Genomic DNA, 26102 nt, shown 5'->3' with positions numbered 1-26102 from the left:
TAATTATAATTGTAATTGTATTCTTAATATTGTAGTTGTAATCCCCTGGTAGAGGGGAAGAGAAGGCCTGATGGCCTTATGTCTACCAGGTTAAATAAATAAATAAATAAATAAACTCTCCTGCAGGATGAGAGTATTCGGGAACTGTACCAACGACAATTAGACGAGAAGATCGATGTAAATGAAGATTGGCTTACTGCTGTATTATATGAAAATTTAAAATCATGGATTCATGAAGCCACTAAAGAAGCTCTTGGCATAGAGAATGAGAAGGAAGGCAAATCCAATTGGATGACAGGAAAAATTACAGATGCAATACAAAGAAAGAAAGGTGCCTTTCAAGCTTAGCTAAATTCAAAATCTGGAGTGGACCTGGATTGTTACAGGAAGTGAAGAAAAATAGTAAAAAATGGTAAAACAGAGACATGGGGAAAAAGTACCTATGTTATGACCAGGGAAAGGGATTCGGAGTATTATAACGAATGGTGAAACGTAGTATAGATATTCGTAGCTCAGCGACTGTCAAGCGAGCTGCATGGACGAGTACAGTCCACTTCATACAAACTTACACGCAACGTGCTGTAAACGTATTTCAGATTAAACAATTGTTATAGTTTAATGACATATAGTGACCTACCTACATAAATAATCTGCATTTCATTTTGAACTACATGTTTTTTTCTTGGCAATGCACAAGACACCAATAAACAACATTACAAATAATATACATAATGAAATATCAATCTCTGCATCTTCGCGTGGAAATGGCTGATATACAGTTGTCTTCTGTATGGAAGTCGCCTCTGAATATGTATGTTTTTCTGTCAGGAGCGTGTTAAATTAAAATTTTTATTTACAATATCATGAAATATGATAATATGTATACAACATATATTACAGTATTTACAATATATGCAATTACTACAATGTTTACAACATAGCCTAATACAGTATCATTAAATGTTGAACAAAATGTACAACCAAACGAAATGGCATTTTCAATTAATGCTATGTTTTGTTGATGAAACAATTATTCCTGCTGTGCCTTGTTATAATAAATTGTAAATATCATTTTCAAATTTTCAAAATACAACTTTCTTTGTTGCAAGGAAGGAAATTTTTTAACATCTGCAGAGACAATTGGAGTACTTGAAACAAGATAAGTCAATTAAATTCACATGCTGAATGACGTCATTTGGACACGTCTTTGTTAGTACATCTGAAATCCGAATAAAAATACTGTACCTATCATTTTTAATCAAAACTCTGTTCATTTTTTCACCAACACATTTTCCTACTTCACCTTCTACTGCACTCAGTTTATTGACAATAGTCCTCATAATATTTATTTGCTCAACTAGTTCTACTCCTGACTTTTCTAACCAAATGATGACATCTGGTAAATATAAAAAATTTGACTTAATATCCATGACTTCTTTCTTGATTGTTCTATCATTTAGCAGTTCCTGGCGTATTTGAATCGCAGCCGCATCATCGGGATCGAAAGACTGGACTATTTTCTTCACAGATTTGAGGTGATGTGCGTAATAATTGCAAGCTTCTAACCATGACCCCCATCTCTTAAGAACTGGACATGGAGGAAGCGACAATTTAGGGAATTGTTTCCTGAATTTTTATACTCGATCTGGAGCTTTTACAAATATAGTTTTTCAATTCTGTATTGTTAGTTGGTTTCACTTTCGGCATTGTACCTGCACTTCACTACTCTGAACTGCAGCTGCACGTTGACGTTCTTATGCGACAACTGTCCCGTTCACATGTTGTTGACGTGCAGAGATCTGCGAGTATGTCATGGAGGGGAGGACTTAGTATAAAGAGTTGTAAACAAATGACTGTGTAGATGCCAATACTAGCTTTTACTGCTCCAAATTCCGTTCCCTAGTTATGACAGACTGTGGAATTTGGAAAATCAAGACAAGCTTGGAGAACAGTCACAAGAATATATGTCCCCACACCGAAAAAGTGAAGTTAAGTATGATACCATTGCAAGAATGGAAGAAACATTTTTCTAAAATTCTTAGTGAAACTATTTACATGATTTTAAAGAGGCATGGTATGTTTTCTCTAACAAAACAAGGAAAACTTTTGCAGAACCTATTTTGGAAAATGGGATGATGCAAGCATTACAAACATCTCCAAATGGAAAAGCAGTTAGGCTAGATGGGATACCAATAGAACTGATGAAATATGGAGGTCATAGCATTATCCAGATTATGACAAAATTGTTTAATCAAGTGGTTTTAGAAGGTAATTTATACACCAAACGAATGGTGTCAATCATACAATATAACTCCAATCCATTAAAAAAAAATTTAAGACCTCCCCCGAAAAAGGGTGTAACCAACAAATCTACAATACACGTTTCAGGAGAAAGGAAAATCATTTGAGGGGCATATTTCATTAGGCCAGGGCCGGGCATGAGAGCAGCTCTGTTTAGCCGGCCAGAGCTACTCTCGCTCCACAAGGCAAGCCAGAGCAGAACGCTCACGCAGTGGCGGACTCGCATTACAGCTACCTTCCTTGCATTAATATAACAAGAGCCACGGTTGTTCTAGTCAATCAGTCTGTCAGTACGTAATAGTTTATAAGGATATTACATAAATCCATTGTACAGTACAGACTTTATAATATTATTATTATTAATTTAATGAAATAAACTACGCTCTATGCACACACACAAATCATTAGGCTTATTTAAATAACCCATACGCACAGTACTTTAACAATTACATAATGGTAGGCTATTATTAATATAAACATAAAGGATTACAATCAGACATAATGGTAGGGTGTTAATAATATAAACGTATGTAATAAAGGATTACAACAATATAATATAATATGCAACTTTATATAATATGATATATGATATGATGATATATCATAAACTGTAATATACTATACTATGATATAACTTAATACTTGTATAATTTAAAATTATATATTACTAAATGTATAATAACTTATAATGCAATATAAATAACAAATAGGTACTCTTCTTAATCAGTTGGAGTGTTTTATGACAAATTAAACAGTTTGCTAATCCACTACTCTCTACCAAAAAGAACTCCTCCTCCCATGATACATTAAAAGCAGTGGGAGTAGCGGGCCACTTTAGTGTATGAGCGGAAGCTGTCTTCAAAGTTCGCCATCATACTGCAGAGTCACCACTGCACCGACACTGAATGACTTACAGTATGCATATGTCACAGCGCTCGGAAGAACCGCTCTTTAAAGCACACAGCACTCATTTCTCAGAATCACGTAATGTGCCCAGCCCTGCATTAGGCCTATATTTACTAGCAGAACCATTTGACTAATCCAGGATACAAGTTTTTTCAGATATAGAATGCAATGCCATGTGCAGGCTCAATTAGTGGTATACTGGCTCAAAAATATTGCACATTATTACGTGCAAGTACGAACCCGTAATTACTTAGTTTCCCATTTCAAAATACTTACCTAGGACCCCTCCACAACTCTTTAAATTTCTTCTGTTGAATTCTGAAACACCCTGTATATCTAAACAGCATAATCTTGATTTCACAGTATTAAGTGTGCAACTACCATGTATTGTGGGTCCCTATCACCACGGCATGGCGTGTCCTCAGGTTGCGGTGCTTTTCCAATTCACTGCGGGCTAAAGCAAGAAGATGCACTATCACCTTTACTTTTTAACTTCGCTCTAGAATATGCCATTAGGAAAGTTCAGGATAACAGGCAGGGTTTGGAATTGAACGGGTTACATCAGCTTCTTGTCTATGCGGATGACATGAATATGTTAGGAGAAAATACATAAACGATTAGGGAAAACACGGAAATTTTACTTGAAGCAAGTAGAGCGATCGGTTTGGAAGTAAATCCCGAAAAGACAAAGTATATGATTATGTCTCGTGACCAGAATATTGTACGAAATGGAAATATAAAAATTGGAGATTTATCCTTCGAAGAGGTGGAAAAATTCAAATATCTTGGAGCAACAGTAACAAATATAAATGACACTCGGGAGGAAATTAAACGCAGAATAAATATGGGAAATGCGTGTTATTATTCAGTTGAGAAGCTCTTATCATCCAGTCTGCTGTCGAAAAATCTGAAAGTTAGAATTTATAAAACAGTTATATTACCGGTTCTTCTGTATGGTTGTGAAACTTGGACTCTCACTCTGAGAGAGGAACATAGGTTCAGGGTGTTTGAGAATAAGGTGCTAAGGAAAATATTTGGGGCTAAGCGGGATGAAGTTACAGAAGAATGGAGAAAGTTACACAACACAGAACTGCACGCATTGTATTCTTCACCTGACATAATTAGGAACATTAAATCCAGACGTTTGAGATGGGCAGGGCATGTAGCACGTATGGGCGAATCCAGAAATGCATATAGAGTGTTAGTTGGGAGACCGGAGGGAAAAAGACCTTTAGGGAGGCCGAGACGTAGATGGGAGGATAATATTAAAATGGATTTGAGGGAGGTGGGGTATGATGAGAGACTGGATTAATCTTGCACAGGATAGGGACAGCTGGCGGGCTTATGTGAGGGCGGCAATGAACCTTCGGGTTCCTTAAAAGCCATTTGTAAGTAAGTAAGTAAGTGTGCAACTATGCTAACAAGTAATACAGTAATTATTATTTCTTTATGACACGTGTGAGTTGCTACGAGTAGTTTCTTTAATCTTTTACACATAAAAAACTACTGTCATGCTTCACGCAGTAAAAAATCATATCAACATGTAATATTCTATTTAATAATATTAATAATAATAATAATAATAATAATAATAATAATAATAATAATAATAATAATAATAATAATGCCAGGAAAATGTAATACAATGAAATTGTGAATATACAAAATTCTAGCACTCCTCTAAAGGAGAATGACCTCATGCTCAGGGCAGGATTCGATAGATAATAAAATTACATGTAAAAATTACAATAAAATAACATCTAAAAAATTAATATTTACTCATAACAAATTGTTTAAATACATTTTTAAATTTTAAATTGTTGGAGTTAAATAGATGAGGGTATTTCTTCATTAATTTGTTATAAATTACAAGGACGATATTACTACCATGATTAAAAGCAGTGCTCGTTGAACACTTGGGGTCAAACAAGTGTATTGCACCCATGCCTTTGGTTTTGTGTTTGTGAGTATATGATCTGATATATGTGTGATTTTCATGTATAAAATTTAATAATGCAATGATCAGGCGCGGCTCCTTAAGGTTGTACGACCGTACTTCTTATGGAGACTGGCTTGATCTTGGTTATCTCTTCGGGGCGAGGGGATGAGAAGGGTGTTGTCCAGTGTGGATTTTAAGTTGTTGATAAACGAACAGGGAGGTAAACGAGCTACTGATGAGTGACAATGAATGAGTCAGAGACGGAACATGCCCACCCTGCGACTGCAGTTAGGCGCGAAAACAAGTTTTTCTTTTAGGATAGAGGGTGAGCTTGTATTTTATTGGTGTTTTTGCTTTCCGTTTTACTGCTGTTACTTGAGTCGAGTTGGTTTGAGAGCACGTGGTGACGCGTAAGAAGCTGTTTTAATAAACTGTGTTGTTTGTGTTATTCTACTATATTAAATAGACCCTAGTTAAGATGAATACAATTCAATCTTTAATAGAACATCCATTGTCATCGCGCGGCTTAGAAGTGTGAGATAAGCGTTTTGGTAGGTCGACTCCGAACCTTGAAATTTCGCAGTGCGTGGAAACCAAAACCAGGTCGTTTAACAGAAAATTCAATTCTGACACATACGAGAAGTTTCAGTGGTAATGTGGCTGTGAAATAAGAAAATCTTTGTCCTGTTTTCCTTGTGTTTTGTTCGGAGGAGATCAGGAAAACACCTTTCAGCCTCTGAAGTCGTCATAGAGATTGTTAGTAAAATTTCTAGTAATTTTGTACACTCGCCGAAAGTTGAACATAAATTGTTTTCTTTGAAAAATTCCATTAGAGACACACAGCCTGAAAATCTTTGTGAACTCGTCAGTGCCATAAATAACTGAAAGTTCAGTGCGAATATTCCTTTCATTTATGAACGGATACGCTCTAATGACACTATGAAGAGATTCTTCTGGGAAAACATTGTGGAAATAAATTGGTGAGTTTTTGCAAATTTTTACGAGTGTAGCATGATAGGCCTAATATTTTGTAGTAAGAAAGTAATGAACAAAATTTTGAAGCACCAGCCGCCACTGGCAATGATACAAATTGTGGCACCATGTTGGAAGACCTGGTAGTGTCGGGGAGTCGAGCACGCGTCCGGCAGAAGGGAGGATGCGCGGGAAGGAAGGTGCGCTGCAGCATGGGGAAAGGACACGTGAGCTTCGGCAAGCGCTTGGGCCGTGGCGGAGAAAGAGGGGGAAGGAAACCGACTGCAGCGGAAGTAAAGAAACGTCTCGAGACCTATTGTTGTAGAAACGTCCAGAAACAGATTGTTCCCGAAGATCGAAGGTACGAGAACGTGTGATGTACTAAATAAAAGCGTGAGCAGTTGGGGCAGCCAGTTCAGTTGAGCCAGTCTAGTTAGACAGTCAGCTGCGAGAAAGCTGTGGCAGCGTCCAGGTGAGGGCAATGCGTCCGGAAGTCTTGGGTTCGAAGTATAGTGAACTTAAGTGAGTACTGTGGCAGCGTCCAGGCGAGGGCAACGCGTCCAGAAGTCTTGGGTTTGAAGTGCAGTGGACTGTTATCTGGAAGTCTTGAATTCAACGTACCGTGAACTTGAGTGAGTGAACTAGAAGAACTAGCCAAGGCGAACGAACTGTGAACTGAGAACTGACAGTTTTGTTTTGTAAATAGTGCTTTGTGAACATTAGTTGAAATTAGGAGTACATTGTTGTTCTTCTCAATAATAAACGTGAATATTCACTCTCGTTCTGTGGAGTGCAATAACGTCTACTGTGTTGCTGTGTTGAGTGGAATACCCATTGTTGACGGGTGTGTGGTTGTTGTTATTGTTATTGTTTAATAAAAGTTACAGTATTTTCAAGACTTTGAATTCTAAAAACAATTTTTCGCTAGGATAATCAATAGGTTTTTTTTGACATGATTTTCTTTGTAAAAAATCTAGTGGATTAAGATTAGTTTTAAAAGTGCTATCCCATCCTAATATTTCATACTGAGTATAGTCTGAATAAGACAAGGTAAACTGTACGCAGTACATCTATTGGTAAGTAATTTCGTAACTGATCAAAATAATAGAGTGGATCACGGCAGCCTTGGACTGGACAAGAGTTGCCGCACCTACTGCCAGATTTACATGTAAACAGCACTAATTTGTTACAAAGATAGATGACATGTTTGTACCATTTCACATGTTTAATCAATAATGATTCCTAAATATTTAATCTCTGTTGATTAATTTATAATTGGACAATTACAGCTAACTGCGAAACAACTCAAATTGTATAGTTCAATGTTTAGGAGAGAATTAGACAATTTATAACATTTACTAGTGAAAAAAAAAGGAATAGTTATAGTTTTAGCAGTGTTAAGAGAAAGAATACATATTCGAATCAAACCATGCTTTTATTAATTTTAAACCATTATTTGCATTAAAATAAGTGTCATGCCAAGATTTTTCCCCAAACAATAATACTGCATCATCTGCATAGCAATACACTACACCGTTATGATTTTGTAAATCAATTGTTATTAAATCATTAATGTATATCAAAATCAAAATAGGACCAAGAACTGTACCTTGAAGGACACCAATATTAATATTGCAAGGTTCACTAAAAAAAAAAAAAATCATCATTTTTTCTTTTATGAATTCTATTGTTCAGATAAGATTTTAATAATTGTAAAGCATTGCCCTTAATCCCTAACATGTTTAATTTTTCTATTAACAGTAAACACTTTTATTGTATCTAAGAAAATACAAAGTTATTTCCTCAATCTCGCTCACCAATTATTTTTTCAGTAATTTTAAATATTGTACTATCTGTATATATTTAGGATATCCCACTCAATAAGTAATAAGCTTATTTCATGGATTAAGTGATGCTAAACCAAAGGCACACAACCAAGACTAAAAAGAATCAATTCTACTAATGTGTAAGAGCCAAATTATTATTGGTCAATAGAGCAGTTATGTACAGGTACAGAGTACAAAATCAACTTTTGAAACAGTACACGAAGTTTTTTTAATAGTTTTCCTATTTAGTCCTTTGTGGGTCCCTATCACCATGGCATGGCGCGTCCTCAGGTTGCGGATCGAGGAGACGACCTCCAGATATGGAGGGTAGCTGCGAATATATTGAATAAGCAGTCGCGGACAGCCGATGAGGGGTGGTCCTCCAGCTTGGGGGTTGGACGAAGGGCTAACAACCCATCACCGTAAAAAACAGCTTGTTACGAATCCTTCAAATAAGCCTCAGAATGGGTGCTTAGGAAAATATTTGGGGCTAAGAGGGATGAAGTTACAGGAGAATGGAGAAAGTTACACAACACAGAACTGCATGCATTGTATTCTTCACCTAACATAATTAGGAACATTAAATCCAGACGTTTGAGGTGGGCAGGGCATGTAGCACGTATGGGTGAATCCAGAAATGCATATAGAGTGTTAGTTGGGAGGCCGGAGGGGAAAAAGACCTTTAGGGAGGCTGAAACGTAGATGGGAAGATAATATTAAAATGGATTTGAGGGAGGTGGGATATGATGATAGAGAATGGATTAATCTTGATCAGGATAGGGACCAATGGCAGCCTTATGTGAGAGCGGCAATGAACCTCCAGGTTCCTTAAAAGCCAGTAAGTAAGTATTTAGTCCTTTCAGCCTCTTATGAAATGAGTAAGGTAGGTAACATGAATTCTCTTGCAGGAAATAATGGATTGACTGTAATGACTATTCTTCAACTACTTCAGTACGAAGGCTATGATAATACATCTCTGTCTCACATTCACATTAAAATATGCTTACGAGGCATCTTTGCTTCCTTCCCAACAGTTAAACTTTAATTTTAATTTTTAGCTTTTTTGTAGGGTTCCACTGAAAAAGGATGGCTTATTTTACAAAACAGTGGACAATACTCATGAATTTCATAGACAAATGAAACTCACAAAGCATGAGATTCGAGAAAATCAGCAAATATCGAAGCGAATACATGTAAGTGCTAAACTATTATTATTATTGTTTGTGTTCAATTGCATGCTACTATAGTGGATTCCAGATTAAGTAAAAAGCATTGAATTTATAGACTTTGCCTAGTACAGTGTTGCCACATGATGCAGAGTTACCTCCGACTTCTCTCTCTTTCAAACAAGCACAATTTTCTTTTAAGTTTATCAGACATGACAATTTCTAGTTCTCTGAATGGTTTTGTCCTGCCATTCCTTTTTCTACTATGAGGCCTGCATTTACCCAGAACTCATTGGTATTAACAATTTTATTTATTTTTTTTTTTTTTTGTCGGTATGTATTTATGCAATGTACTGATGATGCCAACACAAAATATCGTCACACTCGAGAAGGAGTTTCTTTTTCTTCTTCCCGTAAAAAAAAAAAAAAAAAAGTCAGCATCAACTATATCCTTTGATAGAGAATGGCTCTCTTAAAATTTGGAAGCTCATGGTCCTTGTTTACAGCACATAAGATTTAAGCTATAGCTGGAGCTGGTTTAAAAAAATAACCCATGTACAGTCTTTGAAAAAGTTTTGTCATGTCTCTTGGTGGTGGAAATGTTGGAGAATTTGCAGAAGATTGATAAATGGGCAACTTACTAGTGTTATATATTTAAGCACCTGGACTTACAGCTTAAATACATAACACTAGTAAGTTGCCCATTTATCAATCTTCTGTAATAAAGTGTTAAAAGTAGTGTACACAAGACTCAAGAAGGAGAATTTACACGTGACTTACACGAGTATGTTTATATGTGCGCTATATCCACTGACTTCAAGCCGAATGGCTGTAAGTCTCTCTTCACACTGCCTTTCTAATGTCTTCTCCAGTACAGCAGTCAGTAGCATGCTGGCTTGCAGTCTCCAGGTCCGCATTCGATTCCCGACAGGTAAATTTTTTTAATTAACGCAACTAATTTTTATACATCCATGTATTGTGGGTCCCTATCACCACAGCATGGTTGGGGATCGAGGAGAAGGCCTCCAGATATGGACGGTAGTTGTGAATATATTGAATAAGCAGTTGCGGACAGCCAATGAGGGGTGGTCCTCCAGCTTGGGGGTTGGGCAAAGGGCTAACAACCCATCACCGTAAAAAACAGCTTGTTACGAAACCTTCAAATAAGCCTCGGAATGGGACTGATTCTGTGGCACAGCCACAGCAAAGGAATAAGATTTTGGTTAGTTGCGAGGCCGGAGGGAAAAAGACCTTTGGGGAGGCCGAGATGTAGATGGGACGATAATATTAAAATGGATTTGAGGGAGATGGGATATTATGATAGAGACTGGATTAATCTTGTTCAGGATAGGGACCAATGGTGGGCTCATGTGAGGGCGGCAATGAACCTCCAGGTTCATTAAAAGCCAGTAAGTAAGTAAGTAAGTAAGTAAGTAATTTTTATACATATTACCTCTCTTCATTTTTTTTATAGTGGAACAAATTATTTCCCAACTTTAGCTCGACTAGGAGAATAAAAAAGCTCTTGAGAGATCAATTTTCTTCCCTAAATAAAACAAAGATAAACAAATTAATTAAAGCAAAATAAAAAAACATACACATTTGAACCTAACACTTTGTCCACATTCCACTTGTGTTTATCACCGCCTGGCATCTTCAGGGCATTGGGTCCACCAGATTGTGGAAATAGTTTCGGTCCTCAGTGAGATCTTCCCATGTAGCCAGAACTTTATCCCACAACTGATCCGGATTTTGAGATGTCATGACCTTAAACACCTCTTTCTCTCGACCTATACCGCAATATTTGCTGAGGGGTTCTGAGCTCGTAAAATATGATCACACCAATTCCTTCTATACTTTTGTATTCTACCATTTAGACTCAAAATCTGTAACTGTTGTCACATACATCATACTTTATCTTATCTCTGAGAGTAAATCTAGCTATAGATCTCATTCCAACTACTTATATCATTCTGTAGTCATTACTTCTTGAAAGGACAATTGGTGCATAGTTTTCCACACTGAGTTTTGGTCACTACATAATAGCTGTTTGTACGATGGCGAAAATGACTCTACAGAAATTACCTGTCACATATATTGTAGTTAGTATCCAATATTCTGGTGTATAAATAGGTTGAGTTAGTTGCCATGCATCTCAATATTTCCCTATACTCCATGGTTGCAAGAATTTCATAAGTTTCATTCATTACATAAAACTATTTGGCAATGCTGAAACTTTCAATCCATATACATGTTTTCTGAGGTAACTGAATGAATGAATGAATGTATATATTTGTCTTTAAGCAATATACCTTTCGGTGAGGCGGCACTTCACATTATTAGTATACAGTGTCATCTCACCGTTTTACACGCCTCTCGCACAAGTCAAGTGGGACATTACTTATTTTTAATTTATTATTGCAATTCTTCCACTAGTCTTTTCTTGTCTTTCATCAATTCTTCCTCCACTTTACTCCTAACCCATCATTATACCAAAAATACTGTAACCCCCCTCACTCTACATCTCTAATTATTTGCACTTTTCACTACTCCCTTTTCCAAATTGCTACTTTTTAGGTCTTAGTTTTCTTCTCTCACGATTTATTTCCCCTCCACACCATTTCCTTAAGTCATACTGCTTTTTCACCTTGTTTTCCCCCTCTTCCTTCATCACTACTCCCTCAACTATCTCCTACTTGCATTACTCTACTTCTAGTCAGCCTCGATTTAGATCTTAGTTCCTTCACCCGCTTTGGAATTGCTCCCATCTGATGTCCACTATTTCCATTTGCTTGCATTGAGATCTTGTTCTGCTGTGCTTGCTGAATACCAGTTTGCGTCACTCCTGTTCCTTCTTCAGTTGACGTCACTGCCTGCTTTCCGGAAATTTTTGCTGAGTTTGATATGTTTACAATTGACTCGCGTACACTCACGACACTTGTGTCACTAACCTCATCTTTAGATATGATATTCTTGATTTTTTTTTTTTTTTTCAAATTTTTCTGTTCCTTTCCTTTTCTTCTGAGTCTATGATCGGTTCCTTTAACGTTACTAAGCACTCCTCTACACTAAAAACCAAATTGTTTATCTTAATTTTGTCCTTGATAAGTTTCGCGAATTGTCCATTTTTTCGTGCTGCTTTAAGAAAAGATATTAAAACTCTTCTTCTACTTCTCACTTCGTAGCACCAGTCATCATCTATTCTGATCGTTGTGTCCCCTAGCATCCTCCTATTCTTCATAATCCTCTCCTTTACAACCACACTCTTAAATTTTACTAATATTCTGAGGTAACTATATTCAGTGTCAAGTCTAAATTTTTCAGTGACTGATATTGTTCTTCCAATGCTCAAAATTTAACACTTTAAGTACTGGTAAGGGTGACCAGAGTCCAGTAAGAAAGGAAGCCTTCTGTTTTTACGAATGCAGCCCCTTTGTTAGCTATAAGACATCTATATACAATCTTTGTCGTTACTTATAGAATTTATATGTAGTGGTAGCTGTAATTAGTCTTCTGAATGACGACTCTTTTGCCTCTAGGGAGCCTACTATGGAAATATGTCTATTGGAACACCTCCACAACATTTCTCTTTTGTATTTGACACAGGATCACCTTTCATATGGGTCCCATCAAAAAAATGTGTAAAAGGAAATAAAATATGTGGTAAGTAGACAATTACTTTATTCAAATGATCTTATTTGTTAGTAAAACTGCTAATGCTATGGAAATTAAACAACTTTAAACATCATATGTTGAGGCAGATTTTCTTGGCATGATTCAGCAAAGTCCCCTTTATCAATTCATAATCACCTTATACAAGCCGCCATAGTCATACCCTCTGTTAAACAGTAGAGACAAAATGTCTAATCAGCTGCTATGTACAGCAGCAAGAAATAAAAGTAAAATGCATCTTAATTAATGTTAAATACTAAAACAATAATTCTTACTGACAAGGATGAAAATGCACCCAAAATTGGTGTAGCCTTAACAACCGAGACGGTAGAGGAGGGGAGGAAAAGATGGAGAATAACCAACTATAAATAATTTCGAGCTTTCCAGTTCAAAGAACAAAAGAAAATTCCTGAAGAAAAGGGAAAATAATTTTTATTCGGGACGAAAATTCTGTCAAACTTTATATATTGGTCATTGTGGACTTCCACGCCATGACAGTTCATAAAGGGTTAAGGCCAACCAGCTGACTGCTGGACTCACATCCACATGCCTCAGCAGAGGTGGTCGATCATCCAACTGGTACAGGGGTTATATGTGGTCAATGATCAACCAACTAAACTATTTAATAGTCTAATTTCACCTAATAAATTCAAAGAAGGTGGAGCTGCCATATTACAAGATCTCAATAAAAATCACACGATGATCCTCCCAGCCATTATAGTGAAACCAATATCACTACCGCTCGTAACTCCCCAAATTCATCACAATGCTGTGTGTGTACAGAAATATTATTATTAATATCATTATAGTATCATCATATTTACAGCTGTCCAAATCTTGGATTTAAAATATTGGCATCCTAATCAATTAAAAAAAAAATAAAGAAACAACTACTAAGGAAAATAAATATTTATTATTTGTTACTTTTATCACTTGATTATCTGCTTATGACTGTGTCCACCAAAATAAAATACCGAAACATGAAACCAGACACAAAAAGAATCTGCAAGTTTAAAAAACAAAACACATTACATTAATCCTATTGAATACAATTATTGAGATACTAGCTTTCGCATGTTAGTTATTATTCCTATTATTAAGTACTAATAAAAGTATAATATATTTTGTGAATAAAGATGATTGTATTTTTTGCTTTTTTGAAGTTCCTGTAACATTTCATGTGCATTATTCATTACCGGTACTAACAGTTTCAGTTTTGCAATTACACCCAATTAAATAGATGTATAATAGTAATAATAATAATATCAGTTTTGCAATTACACTCAATTAAATAAATGTATAATAATAATAATAATAATAATAATAATAATAATAATAATAATAATAATAATCATCATCATCATCGTCATCACCATAAATAACAGTAATAATAACAAAAACTTAATATAATTTCCCTTAAGGTACTTATCTACTCTTAATTCTTAATTTTCCTTCAAATTTTTTAATGTCATTTGAAATCTTGAACTTTCTAGTTTTAAAAAATATATCAGTTTTGTTTCTATGATGTTTGATTAATTAGCTGAGTTTTCTTCAAACCGAAAGTGCAGTTCTGCAAGTGTCAATCCATCACATTCTGTCAATTTTATAATTTTTCGTATATTAACAATTCGAATTTGGCGGCAGAGTTTGACTGTATTATTTTCCATACAGTCAGAAAGCTGTATGTTTGGTTTTACATTTTTTCATACTCTCAGGCTGTAGATAATTTTTCTCCATAGGCTATTCAGCTTTACAACATTTTACAACACTAATGTTAACACAAAGTGCACTTAAAATTGAGATATTTTCATCATTCTTGCACCAAAATGAAGCTGATTAATGTAGCTAAGTGCCAAACTACAAACAGTGTCCTACTGCGTAAGAAAGTTAATTTAAAAACTCCAATATCTTAAATTTTTATTTCTGTCTTTGAAATTAAAAAAAAAAAAATAAAATGACATTTTCCCTTAATGGGATGAGATAGGGAAAAATTGTTTTCATAACTTATTCTGTGTTCTTTTAGGATTAAGGTAGATAAAGAAATTTTGTTCTAACATAAAAACTGTGGGCAAAGGATTAAAACAAACAAATTTCAGTTTTCACTTGAAAAAAATTGCCCCCAACCCACAAAAATATTTGACAGCTTCAATGTGTGAAACTACTTAATTTTTTGTCAAATAATCAAGGAAAAAAGAGTTTTTAAAAGTTGGATTAAAATTGCACATTTTTCTCCCAAGAGTAGATAAGTAGGACTACCTTAACCGAAGCGGTGGAATAAAAATACTTACCATATTTTTTGGACCATAATAGGCAAAAAAAAAAAAAGAAAAAAAAAAACAATTTAAAATATGACTGCATGTTATGTTACGAAGATCTGTCAATGTATGCCAATGGGACAGCTATCGCCTTGTTCTCACCTCATAGCAAGGCGAATATCCTTAAGGAATGCAAAAGGTAATGAAATCTGCTTTCCAAATCTTCAGTCCACTTGTTTTGTGTTAAATAATGACCAGCAGATGCAAGTTGATCCCATCACGACAAAGTTATTCTTTGTTTATGCACCTTTTGTTCCACCTACCCCAAGAATACTGTGGAACCTGCTATGATTAAATGAGGGGTGACAACTGATTTCGCATTTATTCACTTCTGTGATGCTGTAGGCGTTGTTAATGCACTACCGATTATCTAAAAAGAACATGTTATCCGAAGTAGTTCCACTCCTATTATTTCGGATAAATGGGGTTCTACTGTAGATAATATTGGGCACAAGAAGATGCAATGAAAAGCATCGTTGAATATATAATACATATACAACCTACCCATCTAAAGATAAGTATAATGTCATGACATAAGATTAACGAGACTGCCTTCATCTTATTATGAGTATGTGCCCATATTCCCAAATGGTTATCCCTTTTTTACTCTTACTATAGAAAATATAGAGGAAATACTGTCATACTTGAATATGTTTACACAAGTACACATTTTCAGCATTCCTGCAGCATGCCACCAGCCTGTCCATCTTTCCATTCATGTACATCTTTTCTCCTAAACTACCACATGAATTTTTTTGGCTGGGGGCAACAATCTCCGTTGTTATAATATGCTTACATCCTTGGACAAGAAGCTAAGAGCAGGTAACAAATATTCGCAATGGCTGTAATGTTTGTGCAAGAGGACAATACCGATAATGAATGTGATTGCAGATAATTTTATAAACCTTTACTTAATATATACTTATGGTAATATACTTTACCACTATATTGTGGTGGCAGGCTGAACATTCTAGTCGTGCCTGGCTGTGTCGGAGAGTTTCGTGCGCATCTGGGGAGAAAGGAGGCGTGCGGGAAGGAAGGCGCGGGGAGAGGACACACAAGCTCCGGCAGGCGCTGGGGCGCGGCACAGAGTGAGGAGAAAGAACTGCGGTTCCGACATGGAGCGGAGGAGATGGGAGTAAGAAAATGTCTGGAGACCAATTGTTGTAGAAGCTACGCGACGCAGTACATTCGAGAACGTGTAATCTAAGTTCTGAGTAATCTGAGTTCGACGTGCAGTGAACTTGAGTAGGTCCGTAACTGTGGCAGCATCCAGGCGAGTGCGGCGTATCAGGAAGTCTTGGGTTCGAAGTGCAGTGAACTGTATGAGTGAGCTAGAAGAACTAGCCAAGGCGAACGAACTTGAACTGAGAACTGACAGTTTTGTTCTGCACATAGTGCTTTGTGAACATTAGTTGAGCTTAGGAGTACACTGTTGCTCTTCTCAATAATCCACATAAATAGTCATTGTCGTTCTATTGTGTTGCATTGTTGAGTGGAATACCCATTGTTGATGGGTGTGTGGTTGTTGTTGAAGTAAAAGTCACATTGTTGTTGTTTAAAAGTTACAATATTAAGTAAAGGCTTATAAAATTATCTGCAATCACACTCGTTACCAGTATGTCCCTTTATATGCATATATAACGCATGTATTCTCATAAGTGTCATTATGTATTTGTGAATGTCATTATAGAGTACATGGATACATCTTTGATTACTTTACGTCAACAGTTAATTCAATGTGCTTAATTGATATCACATATTGAATTGCACATTGTATATTCATTCACATTTTTTTCACCTTAATTTCTTCAAGGAGTACGAGAGTATAATTTCTTTTGAATCAAATAACCAGCAGAACTGAGAAATCAGGTCTTTGATGGGGGAAGTTGTAAAACTAAATGCTTCTGTAGATAATTGATTGAATGGCGATCTTACTCGTGTTAATTATGTAAGCATGTGTGGCTTACAGCTGTTTCGGTGCTATTCGACACCATCCTCAGAACCTACTAGATCTCGGCACTATCTCAACTTCGCTGCCTGTTGTGTGGGTGCTTTCGTGTGATGAAGAGTTGTATCAAATAGTGTGTGTGTTCTGAAATTGATCTGTGTGTTGAGAATTTGATTAGGGTGTGTTTTAGTGTGTCTGGATTTAGAATCTTTGAATATAGATTTATTCTATAGATAGTATTTATGTTTAAGGAGGTTTTTGGTTTATTTATTATTTTTATTTTATTAGTTATTTTTGTTATGGTTGGTGTTGCTTTTTTGGCCTTGCTGGAACGTAAGGTTCTTGGATATATTCATATTCGTAAGGGCTCTAATAAGGTTGGTTTTGTTGGTATTTTGCAGCCTTTTAGTGATGCAATTAAGCTTTTTATTAGGGAGCAGACATTTCCTTTTTTATGTAATTATTTGTGTTATTATTTTGCTCCTGTTTTTAGATTATTCTTGTCTTTATTGGTTTGATACAGACACACTAAAACACACCCTAATCAAATTCTCAATATACAGAACAATTTCAGAACACACACACTATTTGACACAACTCTTCATCACACGAACGCACCCACACAACAGGCAGCGAAGTTGAGGTAGCGCTGAGATTTAGTAGTCTCTGAGGATGGTGTCAAGTAACACCGAAACAGCTGTAAGCCACACATGCTTACATAATTAACACGAGTAAGATCACCATTCAATCAATTATTTATATTCAAGTGTTAAAAGTAGTGTATGAAAGAGTCAACATGGCGTCTGTAGACATTCATTCTGACACAATAAAGGGCGTTTTGCAACCAGTGATCACTAATCTTTTAAGAAATAGAGATCTTTGTGTGCCTGTGCAATCTTTTGATGATTATTCAGTGCTGGAGGATTTAAAATCTTAGACTGAAATTGCAACAAAGAGTGATAATATAATATAATATAATATAATATAACATAATATAATATAATATAATATAATATAATATAATATAATATAATATAATATAATATAATATAATAATAATAATAATGATAATAATAATAATAATAATAATAATAATAATAATAATAATAATAATAATAATAATAATAATAATAATAATAAGCACACTTTCAGTAGACTCGTACACATTCATTTTCGTAAATATGAGTACTATGATGCAAACATTACAGCAACTGAAAATACACAACAAAAACACTGTAAGAGGTCTTATGCAATGTAACAATTTTCTGTTGCAGAATATCACAACAAATATGATAGTGCTAAGTCATCAACATATGAAAAAATCGGAAGTGCTTTTGAGTTAAAATACGGTGTCGGAGTAATTGATGGTTTCACTTCTAGTGACACCGTAACAGTAAGTATTTTTCATTAATCATCATCATCATCATCATCATCATCATCATCTTCCTAACATGTAACAGTCCTAAAAAGAACTGTTCCGATCTACAAAATTGGTCACGAAATGTATACAGTATAGTGCCATTGTAGTATTTCACAGTAAATCTGTAATTAATATCTTTATTAGCGTGTATATTTTTCTTTATGTTGATTGTTTCTTGAGAAACTTGCAATTATTTGTTTAGAAAATGTCAAGATACTAAGTTACTTATTTATATTGTGTTACAGATTGGATCAATTACTGTCCGAAATCAGAAATTTATAGAAGCTGAGGAAATAAAGGGAAATCCATTTCTTACTGCCATGTATGACGGTATTGCTGGGTTGGGATACGGAGAAAATGCTGAAGTCACACCACTGCTTGACAACTTGTACAAGCAAAAGCTTATCTCCAGGCTTGCCTATTCATTTCATCCAGTGAGGTGTGTGCCTACCTCAGTCCTTCTTATAATTAAACTAGCATGATAAGAGTAACTTTTGGAATTCTATATTTTTCGACGTGAAATATTAGAATCACTAGATACCTTAGCTTCCAGTTCTCATACATCTAGTAGTATAGTAATAGTACAGTATTTATTAACATTCCATAGTATTCATACATTGCTTACAGCTAGAATATGGAACAATACAGAAGAGATTTACAATATAGTCTACTAGTACAACACAAAGTTTCATGAAGTGTCAGTGAATGTCATGAATTCACCTACAGAATAGAAGGCGTGAGAAATTAGGTACTTCTTTAATTTGGCCCTAAATAATTTTATGTTTTGAGTTTCATTTTTTATATCGATAGGGAGGCTATTAAAGATTTTTACTGCCATACAACGCACTCCTTTTTGATAGCATGACAGACTTGCCGATGGAGTATGAAAGTCATTTTTTTGACGTATATTTTTATGCTATGAATTGTTGAATTAGTTACAAAGTTTTCACGATTACATACAAGGAAGATTATTAATGAAAAGATATAGTGACAAGCCATGGGCATTATTTGTAGTTTTTTTTGAAAATAGTCCTACACGATTCCCTAGATTTGGCACCTACTATTATTCTAATTACTCTTTTTTGTAATAGAAATATACTGTTACTATCTGTGGAATTTCCCCAGAATATTATTCCAAAACTCATTACCGAGTGGAAGTATGCAAAGTATATTGTTTTTAAGGTATTGATATTTACTATCTTTTGCATAGATGTAATAGCAAAACATGCTGAATTTAGTTTGGAGGTAATTTCTTTAATATGATTTTTCCAATTTAATACATTATCGATTTTTAAGCCAAGAAATTTGGTTGTTGTTGTTTCTAATAGGGATCTATTGTTAATTATTGTGCTAGAAATTTGCGACGTTGAATTTGGACAGGATTTAAATTGAATTATGTTAGTTTTGTTACAATTTAATACCAATTTATTGACCGAGAACCAGTCACATATTTTGACGAGAATTTCCTCTGTTGAAGATTGGAATGTGTTGGAGTTATTGGTTGTAATTACTATACTTGTGTCATCTGCAAATAATATGGGATGACCTACATCTTTTATTAGGGGGAGGGGGGGGGCAAGATCATTTATAAACACTAGAAAAAGTAGGGGACCTAATATTGATCCTTGAGGAATTCCATTATTAATAGTTCCCCATGTCGATCTGATAGTAATGGAATTGAAAAAATGCCGGTAAGTGTCAGGTAACAACATAACAGGAAAAAATGATACATGTGAAAGCAATGCTGGGATATGAACACAGGTTCATGGTCATCAATTGTTAGTTTTTGGATAGATCACAGACATCAGACAGGAGATTTCTACAGTCCACATTTATTGGAGAATGAAGATAAAAGTTGCGAGCTTGAATGAGAAAACAGAACAAATGCAAAGGAACGCAGTAAAATAATATATAATGAAAGGATGCTAAATAGCAATGATATACAGAAAATAGCAGTCAGGCATTGACCAGCTTCATGCACGCAAGTGGCAACAGCTGTTGACCAACCAACTTCCGGCATTTTCAGTTCATTATCTCCTCAGGAGGACATACTTAAAAGTCGTGTGCCTGGCATCCCAGGTGAACATAAAAAATAAAAAATAATAATAATATACAACAGAAAAATATTACTTTAAAGAAGGAAACCAGAGGTCTGCATCGGACGTTTCCTCTCAAGCGCCAAGTAGTTCATAGCATAATCCGATAGGTAGCGCACATGCATGATGGGTAAAATTGTCACGAGCGATAAATCCTCGAACGGTATAAGCCGAGCGTTAGGCATTCGGTCTTGTTACAGTGATGAACTGTGTAGTAACATCATAGATGTTTATCATTTCAAAACTTTGCAGTGTTTAACTAACCTCTCCATAGTACAACTACAAAACTTGCTTTAAAATGTAATATAAATGTTGTAGGTAAATATCCCCCCCCCCCCACACACACAGGAGTGATTTTGTTTTTGCCACATCTGATAGATGTTATTGGATGTAAAATAAACGGAGAACACAATCACGATAATGCAAGACTGTATCAAGTTTTCTAGTAGTAATAATAATAATAATAATAATAATAATAATAATAATAATAATAATCTCTAATCATTAGTGTATCAATCTTTGCGTCTGTAACAGTTGTGCAGCATGATTATTCGTTTTATTATATTTTCTGTGACGTTATCTCTGTACTAATATTGTTATTAATCTACTGCTATATCAATAATATTTTGTAAAACGTTTCTACATTGTCGCAGTATATAGGCGGAACACTATGTATGGACCTATCATATTATATCTATATGCTAAATCAAATATTGAATAATTATTAATTAGCAATAATAACTGTATATCGAAGTTTTTCATACTATTTTATTTATAACTTCATGTTCCTGTTTTGGTACGTTCCATTGACTGTTCTATTAAACGTTTGTCATAAACGCAGAAAATAAAGCCTTATTTTTACCGTGTGAGCAAAACATATGTGTATCTTATCTGTCGCCTTCCATACAAGATAAGACATGTCGGTGAGATGACTTTGTACTGTGCTTCTATTTATTAGGAGTGTATCAAGACCGATCGTATCTCACTCGAGGGTGCGACACTCGACCGAGTTCAAGCGAGCGATTTAACTCCAATGCAGCACTCTGAAGGAAACATAACACCTAGATAACAAGATATGAAAAATACCATTTAAAAAATAACAACAGTAAAAGAAAAATCTACAAAACTGAAGAATACAATTTAAAAAGCTCTAAGTACAATATTGTGAATTTTATTAGTAACAACAATGTAATTTATTCGTCACAACAATAATTCCTTTCTACAATTCACCTTACACGTTCTCGTCAACAATTGGATCGTCACTCAACAAAGTATTCGTTATAGCACTCCACCGACGACAATGACAATTTACTTGGACTATTACGCACAACAATGAACTGTTAATCTTAACTAATATTTACAAAGCACTATTTACAAATCAGAACTACCCGTTCTCAGTTCACAGTTCTTCTATCTCAGTCACTCGAGTTCACAGCATCTCGAACCACAGACCTTCAGAGACAGTTCACTGTACTCGAACTCGGGTCCCTCCAACTGCGGTCCACTGCACTCGAACTCAGGTCCCTCCAACTGCGGTCCACTGCACTCGAACTCAGGCCTTCGGATGCTGACGCAGATGCGGACGCACACTCGAGTCGAACTCCGGCACACAAGTCTGGCTTGCTTGCTCTGACTTACTCACTGACTGAATAACTGAAAACTGGAAACTGCTATCGTTCCTTCGCGTCCGTAATTTATAACCACAGCGACGTAGCCTCGAAGGTTCCACGCGTCTCTAGAGATGGCACTCCAGAAAAATCCCGAGCCCTCTCCTCTCTACCAGCACCAGATGCGCGCGCACTCTCTCTCCACGATGGCCCTTTCCCCTCTTCGCCGCGCGCCATCCCAAGTGCTCCGCGCGATCTTCTCTCTTGCGGGACGCTGGTCGTGCGTTCGAATCTCATGTCGCTGTCACAATATAAATGATTATGTAACATATATAAGGAATTTTGCAGGATATTTTTACAAATTTTAACAATAATTTCAGTTGAAATGCCGAAAGAATGTAAAAAATCGAGGAAGTTATAAATAACTCTCACTAAGGTGAGGGATGCATGTGCGATATGGTCTCTTCTCTGCACTCACGCTCAAAGCTTGATCACCATTCTCTTCAAAGCGGACTGTTGGGTCAGCTTATATCAGCTTGGCAATTATTTCAATCTGCATCGAGACAATGTACTTCTTTGTACACCTTCCAGTCTTGGTTTCGAAGGGCTGTACCAATGGCTGATCGAACTTTGTGATGACGGGAATTTCTTAGCAACTCGCCCTTTTTATAGCTACCAAGTACATGGCCCAAAAAAGTCTTGGGTTCCTCACAACCTGGATGTCTACACACTCGTATAATTTGATTAATAAAAGATTGCACATGGTTTTATTTTATTTTTATGCTATAATGAATACTAACCTATGTTATAGAGTTGTTCAAAATGCTCTATTTGCATTCAGGCATGGCTAACGAGAAAGACAGGCTACAGCGTGACGTCACATTCTTAGTCATAACATGGCAAACACTGAACAAGTTTATATATAAATGCACGGCAAGGCCTTACTCATTTGAACGGAAACATGCAGGTGAGAACTATTTCAATAAAGAAGGCAGGAGGGAGCACATAGTCTTTCTCCACCAGCCGCCAATCTACCAGATTCATTTAATTTAACACTGTGCCTACTGTGATAAATACAAATTGTTCTTTTAAATTTGCAATTTAATGATGATGTATTAATTCAATGATATTCGCTTATTTTCAGAGATACAACAAATGTTAATTATGATGCTGAGCTTATTCTTGGTGGATCAGATGCAAATACTATTATAGGAGATGTTGTTTATGAAAAATTGTTGGACAGATATACTTGGGAATTTCCTCTAGAAAAGTAAGTGATAATAACATCAATCAAATAATATAAAAGTAAAAAATATAAGTGATATTTACAAATAACAGGTGCACACCTGGATACAGATTTTGCTTAGGATGGCGCACATTTAAAAAATGACACGGGCAAGTAGAGCCTGCTTAGCAATGATGCACCTTGCCAGCTTTCAGCAATAAAATCTCGCGACTTATACATTACACTGCAGATGTTGATTTATTGGCTTACCTTATAGTAAGTGCTGGAACTGTAGAACATCCTGCCTAATGCACATTTCACATATTTTCTACACACATACTGGATTCTGTCTCTATCAATAGAAGCTACAATTTGGGGAAGACTGTTCTTAATTTCTTCCACTGCATGTGGATTTCCTTCATATACTTTTTCTTTCAGGCTGTCCCACAGATAATAATTACTTCATTTAAGGTCAGGGGGCCTGGCGGTCACAAAACATGGTTAATTACATGGGCTTCCAAAATCTATGTAAAGCAGTAAGTGATGCTCTAGTGTAGGGCTTGCCAAACTTTTCATAGCGAAGGTCATATTAACCATCCGAGAAAGAATCGCGGACCAAGTCACGTAAGTTTAAATTAAGTCTCATAAACAAAGCTCATAAACAACATTAGTATTCAAACTTCGTGTTTTATTGACCTAAAACCTACACTTTCAAACTGCTTTCTTTTTTCATTCAACTGACAAGCTGTTTTTGGCAATATCTTCAACTCTGCAAGCAACTGTAGGTACCAAAAGGCTAATGTTCTTAAATAAATCTACTTTCTCAGGACAAAAATCTCCTTTGCCACCATTATCATGCACGATTTAATAAATTCACCATCACTAAAAGATTTTGCCCTTTTCGCCAGTTCATGCGAAACTAGCCACTGTTGCTGCTTCATTGTCTGATCCCTGTTTCTTCAAATATTCTATTGACATGATAGTCCACGTTTTATTGCTTCAAATTTATCATCCCGTAACTTCCCCGTAAATTGTGAAAATTTTGAAAAATGTTTGGTTTCACAATGCCTGCGAATATTATGTTCTTTAAAGACAGTAACTGATTCGTTACAAATCTGGCATAATAACTATTTTTAATCATAAAATAGTCCAAACTCCATTGTTGTTTAAACACAGAACATTCACTGTCCATTTTCTCTTTTATTCTTTCCCTGCCATAATTGAAGTTAAGTTACGCTGTAAGAACTACTAGTAAATGCTTGTGGATTACTCAAACTGCTAATACTATTCTTAACTGGATAATATTTACCACTTCACATTTCCACTGCTCTAACATGTGTGAGCGTGTACCGAAAGAAGTCGCTGTTGTCAGCTTACAGCGGTGCAATCTCTGGTTGCTCTGTTGCCACACTTCGCGCTTGGGCTGGACAACCCACAGTCGCCTGTCGGCTGAACGCTTGCAACCAGTAGCCTACATTGTAGCAACATCATTGTTACTGCAGTATATGAGCAATTTGTTTAAGAATCTGGGCCTCTGATTTGATTTCATCAATCGAAATTAGTGAATAAATTAATCTTCTTTTATTAACTTTTAATTTTCTTTCAAGTTAGTAAATGGGCCAAACAAAAGTAGCTCACGGGCCTGATCTGGCCCGTGGGCCGTAGTTTGGAAAGCCCTGCTCTAGTGGTATGGGCTTTGCACCATACTGTTGAAAATATCTATAGGTTTTTTCCTCTTCTGTAAGCTGTTGGAAGAAGTTCGTAAGAATATTTTCAGCATATCTTTCGGAAATTATGGTACGATAAAAAAAAAAAACAGCCCAATTATTCTTGCACCACTAACTGCAATCAAATAGTCACTTTCAAGTCATTCAATTAAACTTGAAGCAGGACACCTCGTTTTATTGATCCCCAATGTTTACTGTTTTGTGCATTCACATATTTATTCAGATGAAACAAGGCCTCATAAAAAAATATATCAACTGTAGATTAATATGACAGTCGTGAACGCCCCCCCCCACCAAAAAAAAAGTTAGAATGACTGTTCCCTTCTAATGCTTTAGTTTTACCAATTTCGTCACTTTCCTAATGATTTCATGGAAAACTGATCTAGCCTATAGCCTAAGTCATCCAGTTTTTCTTCAGTTAGAACGCAATTTATGTGTTTAATTTTTTATTTAAAAAATGAGCCGATTCTCTAATTTTTTTTCACTAACTTCTGGATTTTTGAATCAGACGGTTGTTGAACTCCAGGATATTTCTGTAGGAATACAACATGACACTTTTTGTACAATTCGTTTGTAATATACAAATCATAAATGAAGATTAGCTGTTCTAGTGTACACTGCATTGCCACAAAATAAATATAACTGCAGTAAATGGAAGTCAGCTGTATACTAATGCTATAACCTTGACGTTTCTTCAGCCTATGTTATCTGAAACCTACCCACACTGGATGCAGGGGAAATGTTACACACGGTTTTCTCGACAGTTGCCCTTGATCAATAATAGCAAAAAGCTGATATCATTTATTTCAGCGAAACCTGTTTCCTGGCAAATGCTCTGTAGAAGTATACATATCAATGCATTGTGTGCATACTCGTAAAATAAATCTTTTAAGCTACGAATGGAGTTATCTACACTTGCTTAAAGAGTAGAAAAGTAAACGCATGCTGTTCTGTTAGAGGTCCACACTAGTTTCACATA

The 26102-nt window shown here is 35.7% G+C and overlaps 2 protein-coding genes across 2 annotated transcripts in view; one reads left to right on the top strand and one right to left on the bottom strand.

Annotated features, from left to right (window-relative positions):
• Positions 1 to 26102, bottom strand: part of LOC138709613 (serine/arginine repetitive matrix protein 2) — a 328612-nt gene that overhangs the window by 60522 nt on the left and 241988 nt on the right. The gene's annotated exons all lie outside the window — the stretch shown is intronic.
• The window catches only part of LOC138708575 (lysosomal aspartic protease-like), a 38714-nt gene that overhangs the window by 3523 nt on the left and 9089 nt on the right, over positions 1 to 26102 (top strand). The window contains exons 2-6 of the mRNA XM_069838692.1: positions 9014 to 9137; positions 12650 to 12773; positions 18323 to 18441; positions 18714 to 18907; positions 23316 to 23441. Of these exons, the coding sequence (XP_069694793.1) occupies positions 9014 to 9137; positions 12650 to 12773; positions 18323 to 18441; positions 18714 to 18907; positions 23316 to 23441 (687 nt within the window). The remainder of the gene's footprint in view (positions 1 to 9013; positions 9138 to 12649; positions 12774 to 18322; positions 18442 to 18713; positions 18908 to 23315; positions 23442 to 26102) is intronic.

This window comes from Periplaneta americana, chromosome 11, assembly GCF_040183065.1.
Source record: "Periplaneta americana isolate PAMFEO1 chromosome 11, P.americana_PAMFEO1_priV1, whole genome shotgun sequence".
NCBI classification, from domain to species: domain Eukaryota; kingdom Metazoa; phylum Arthropoda; class Insecta; order Blattodea; family Blattidae; genus Periplaneta; species Periplaneta americana.
This window is presented reverse-complemented; position numbering and strand designations above follow the sequence as displayed.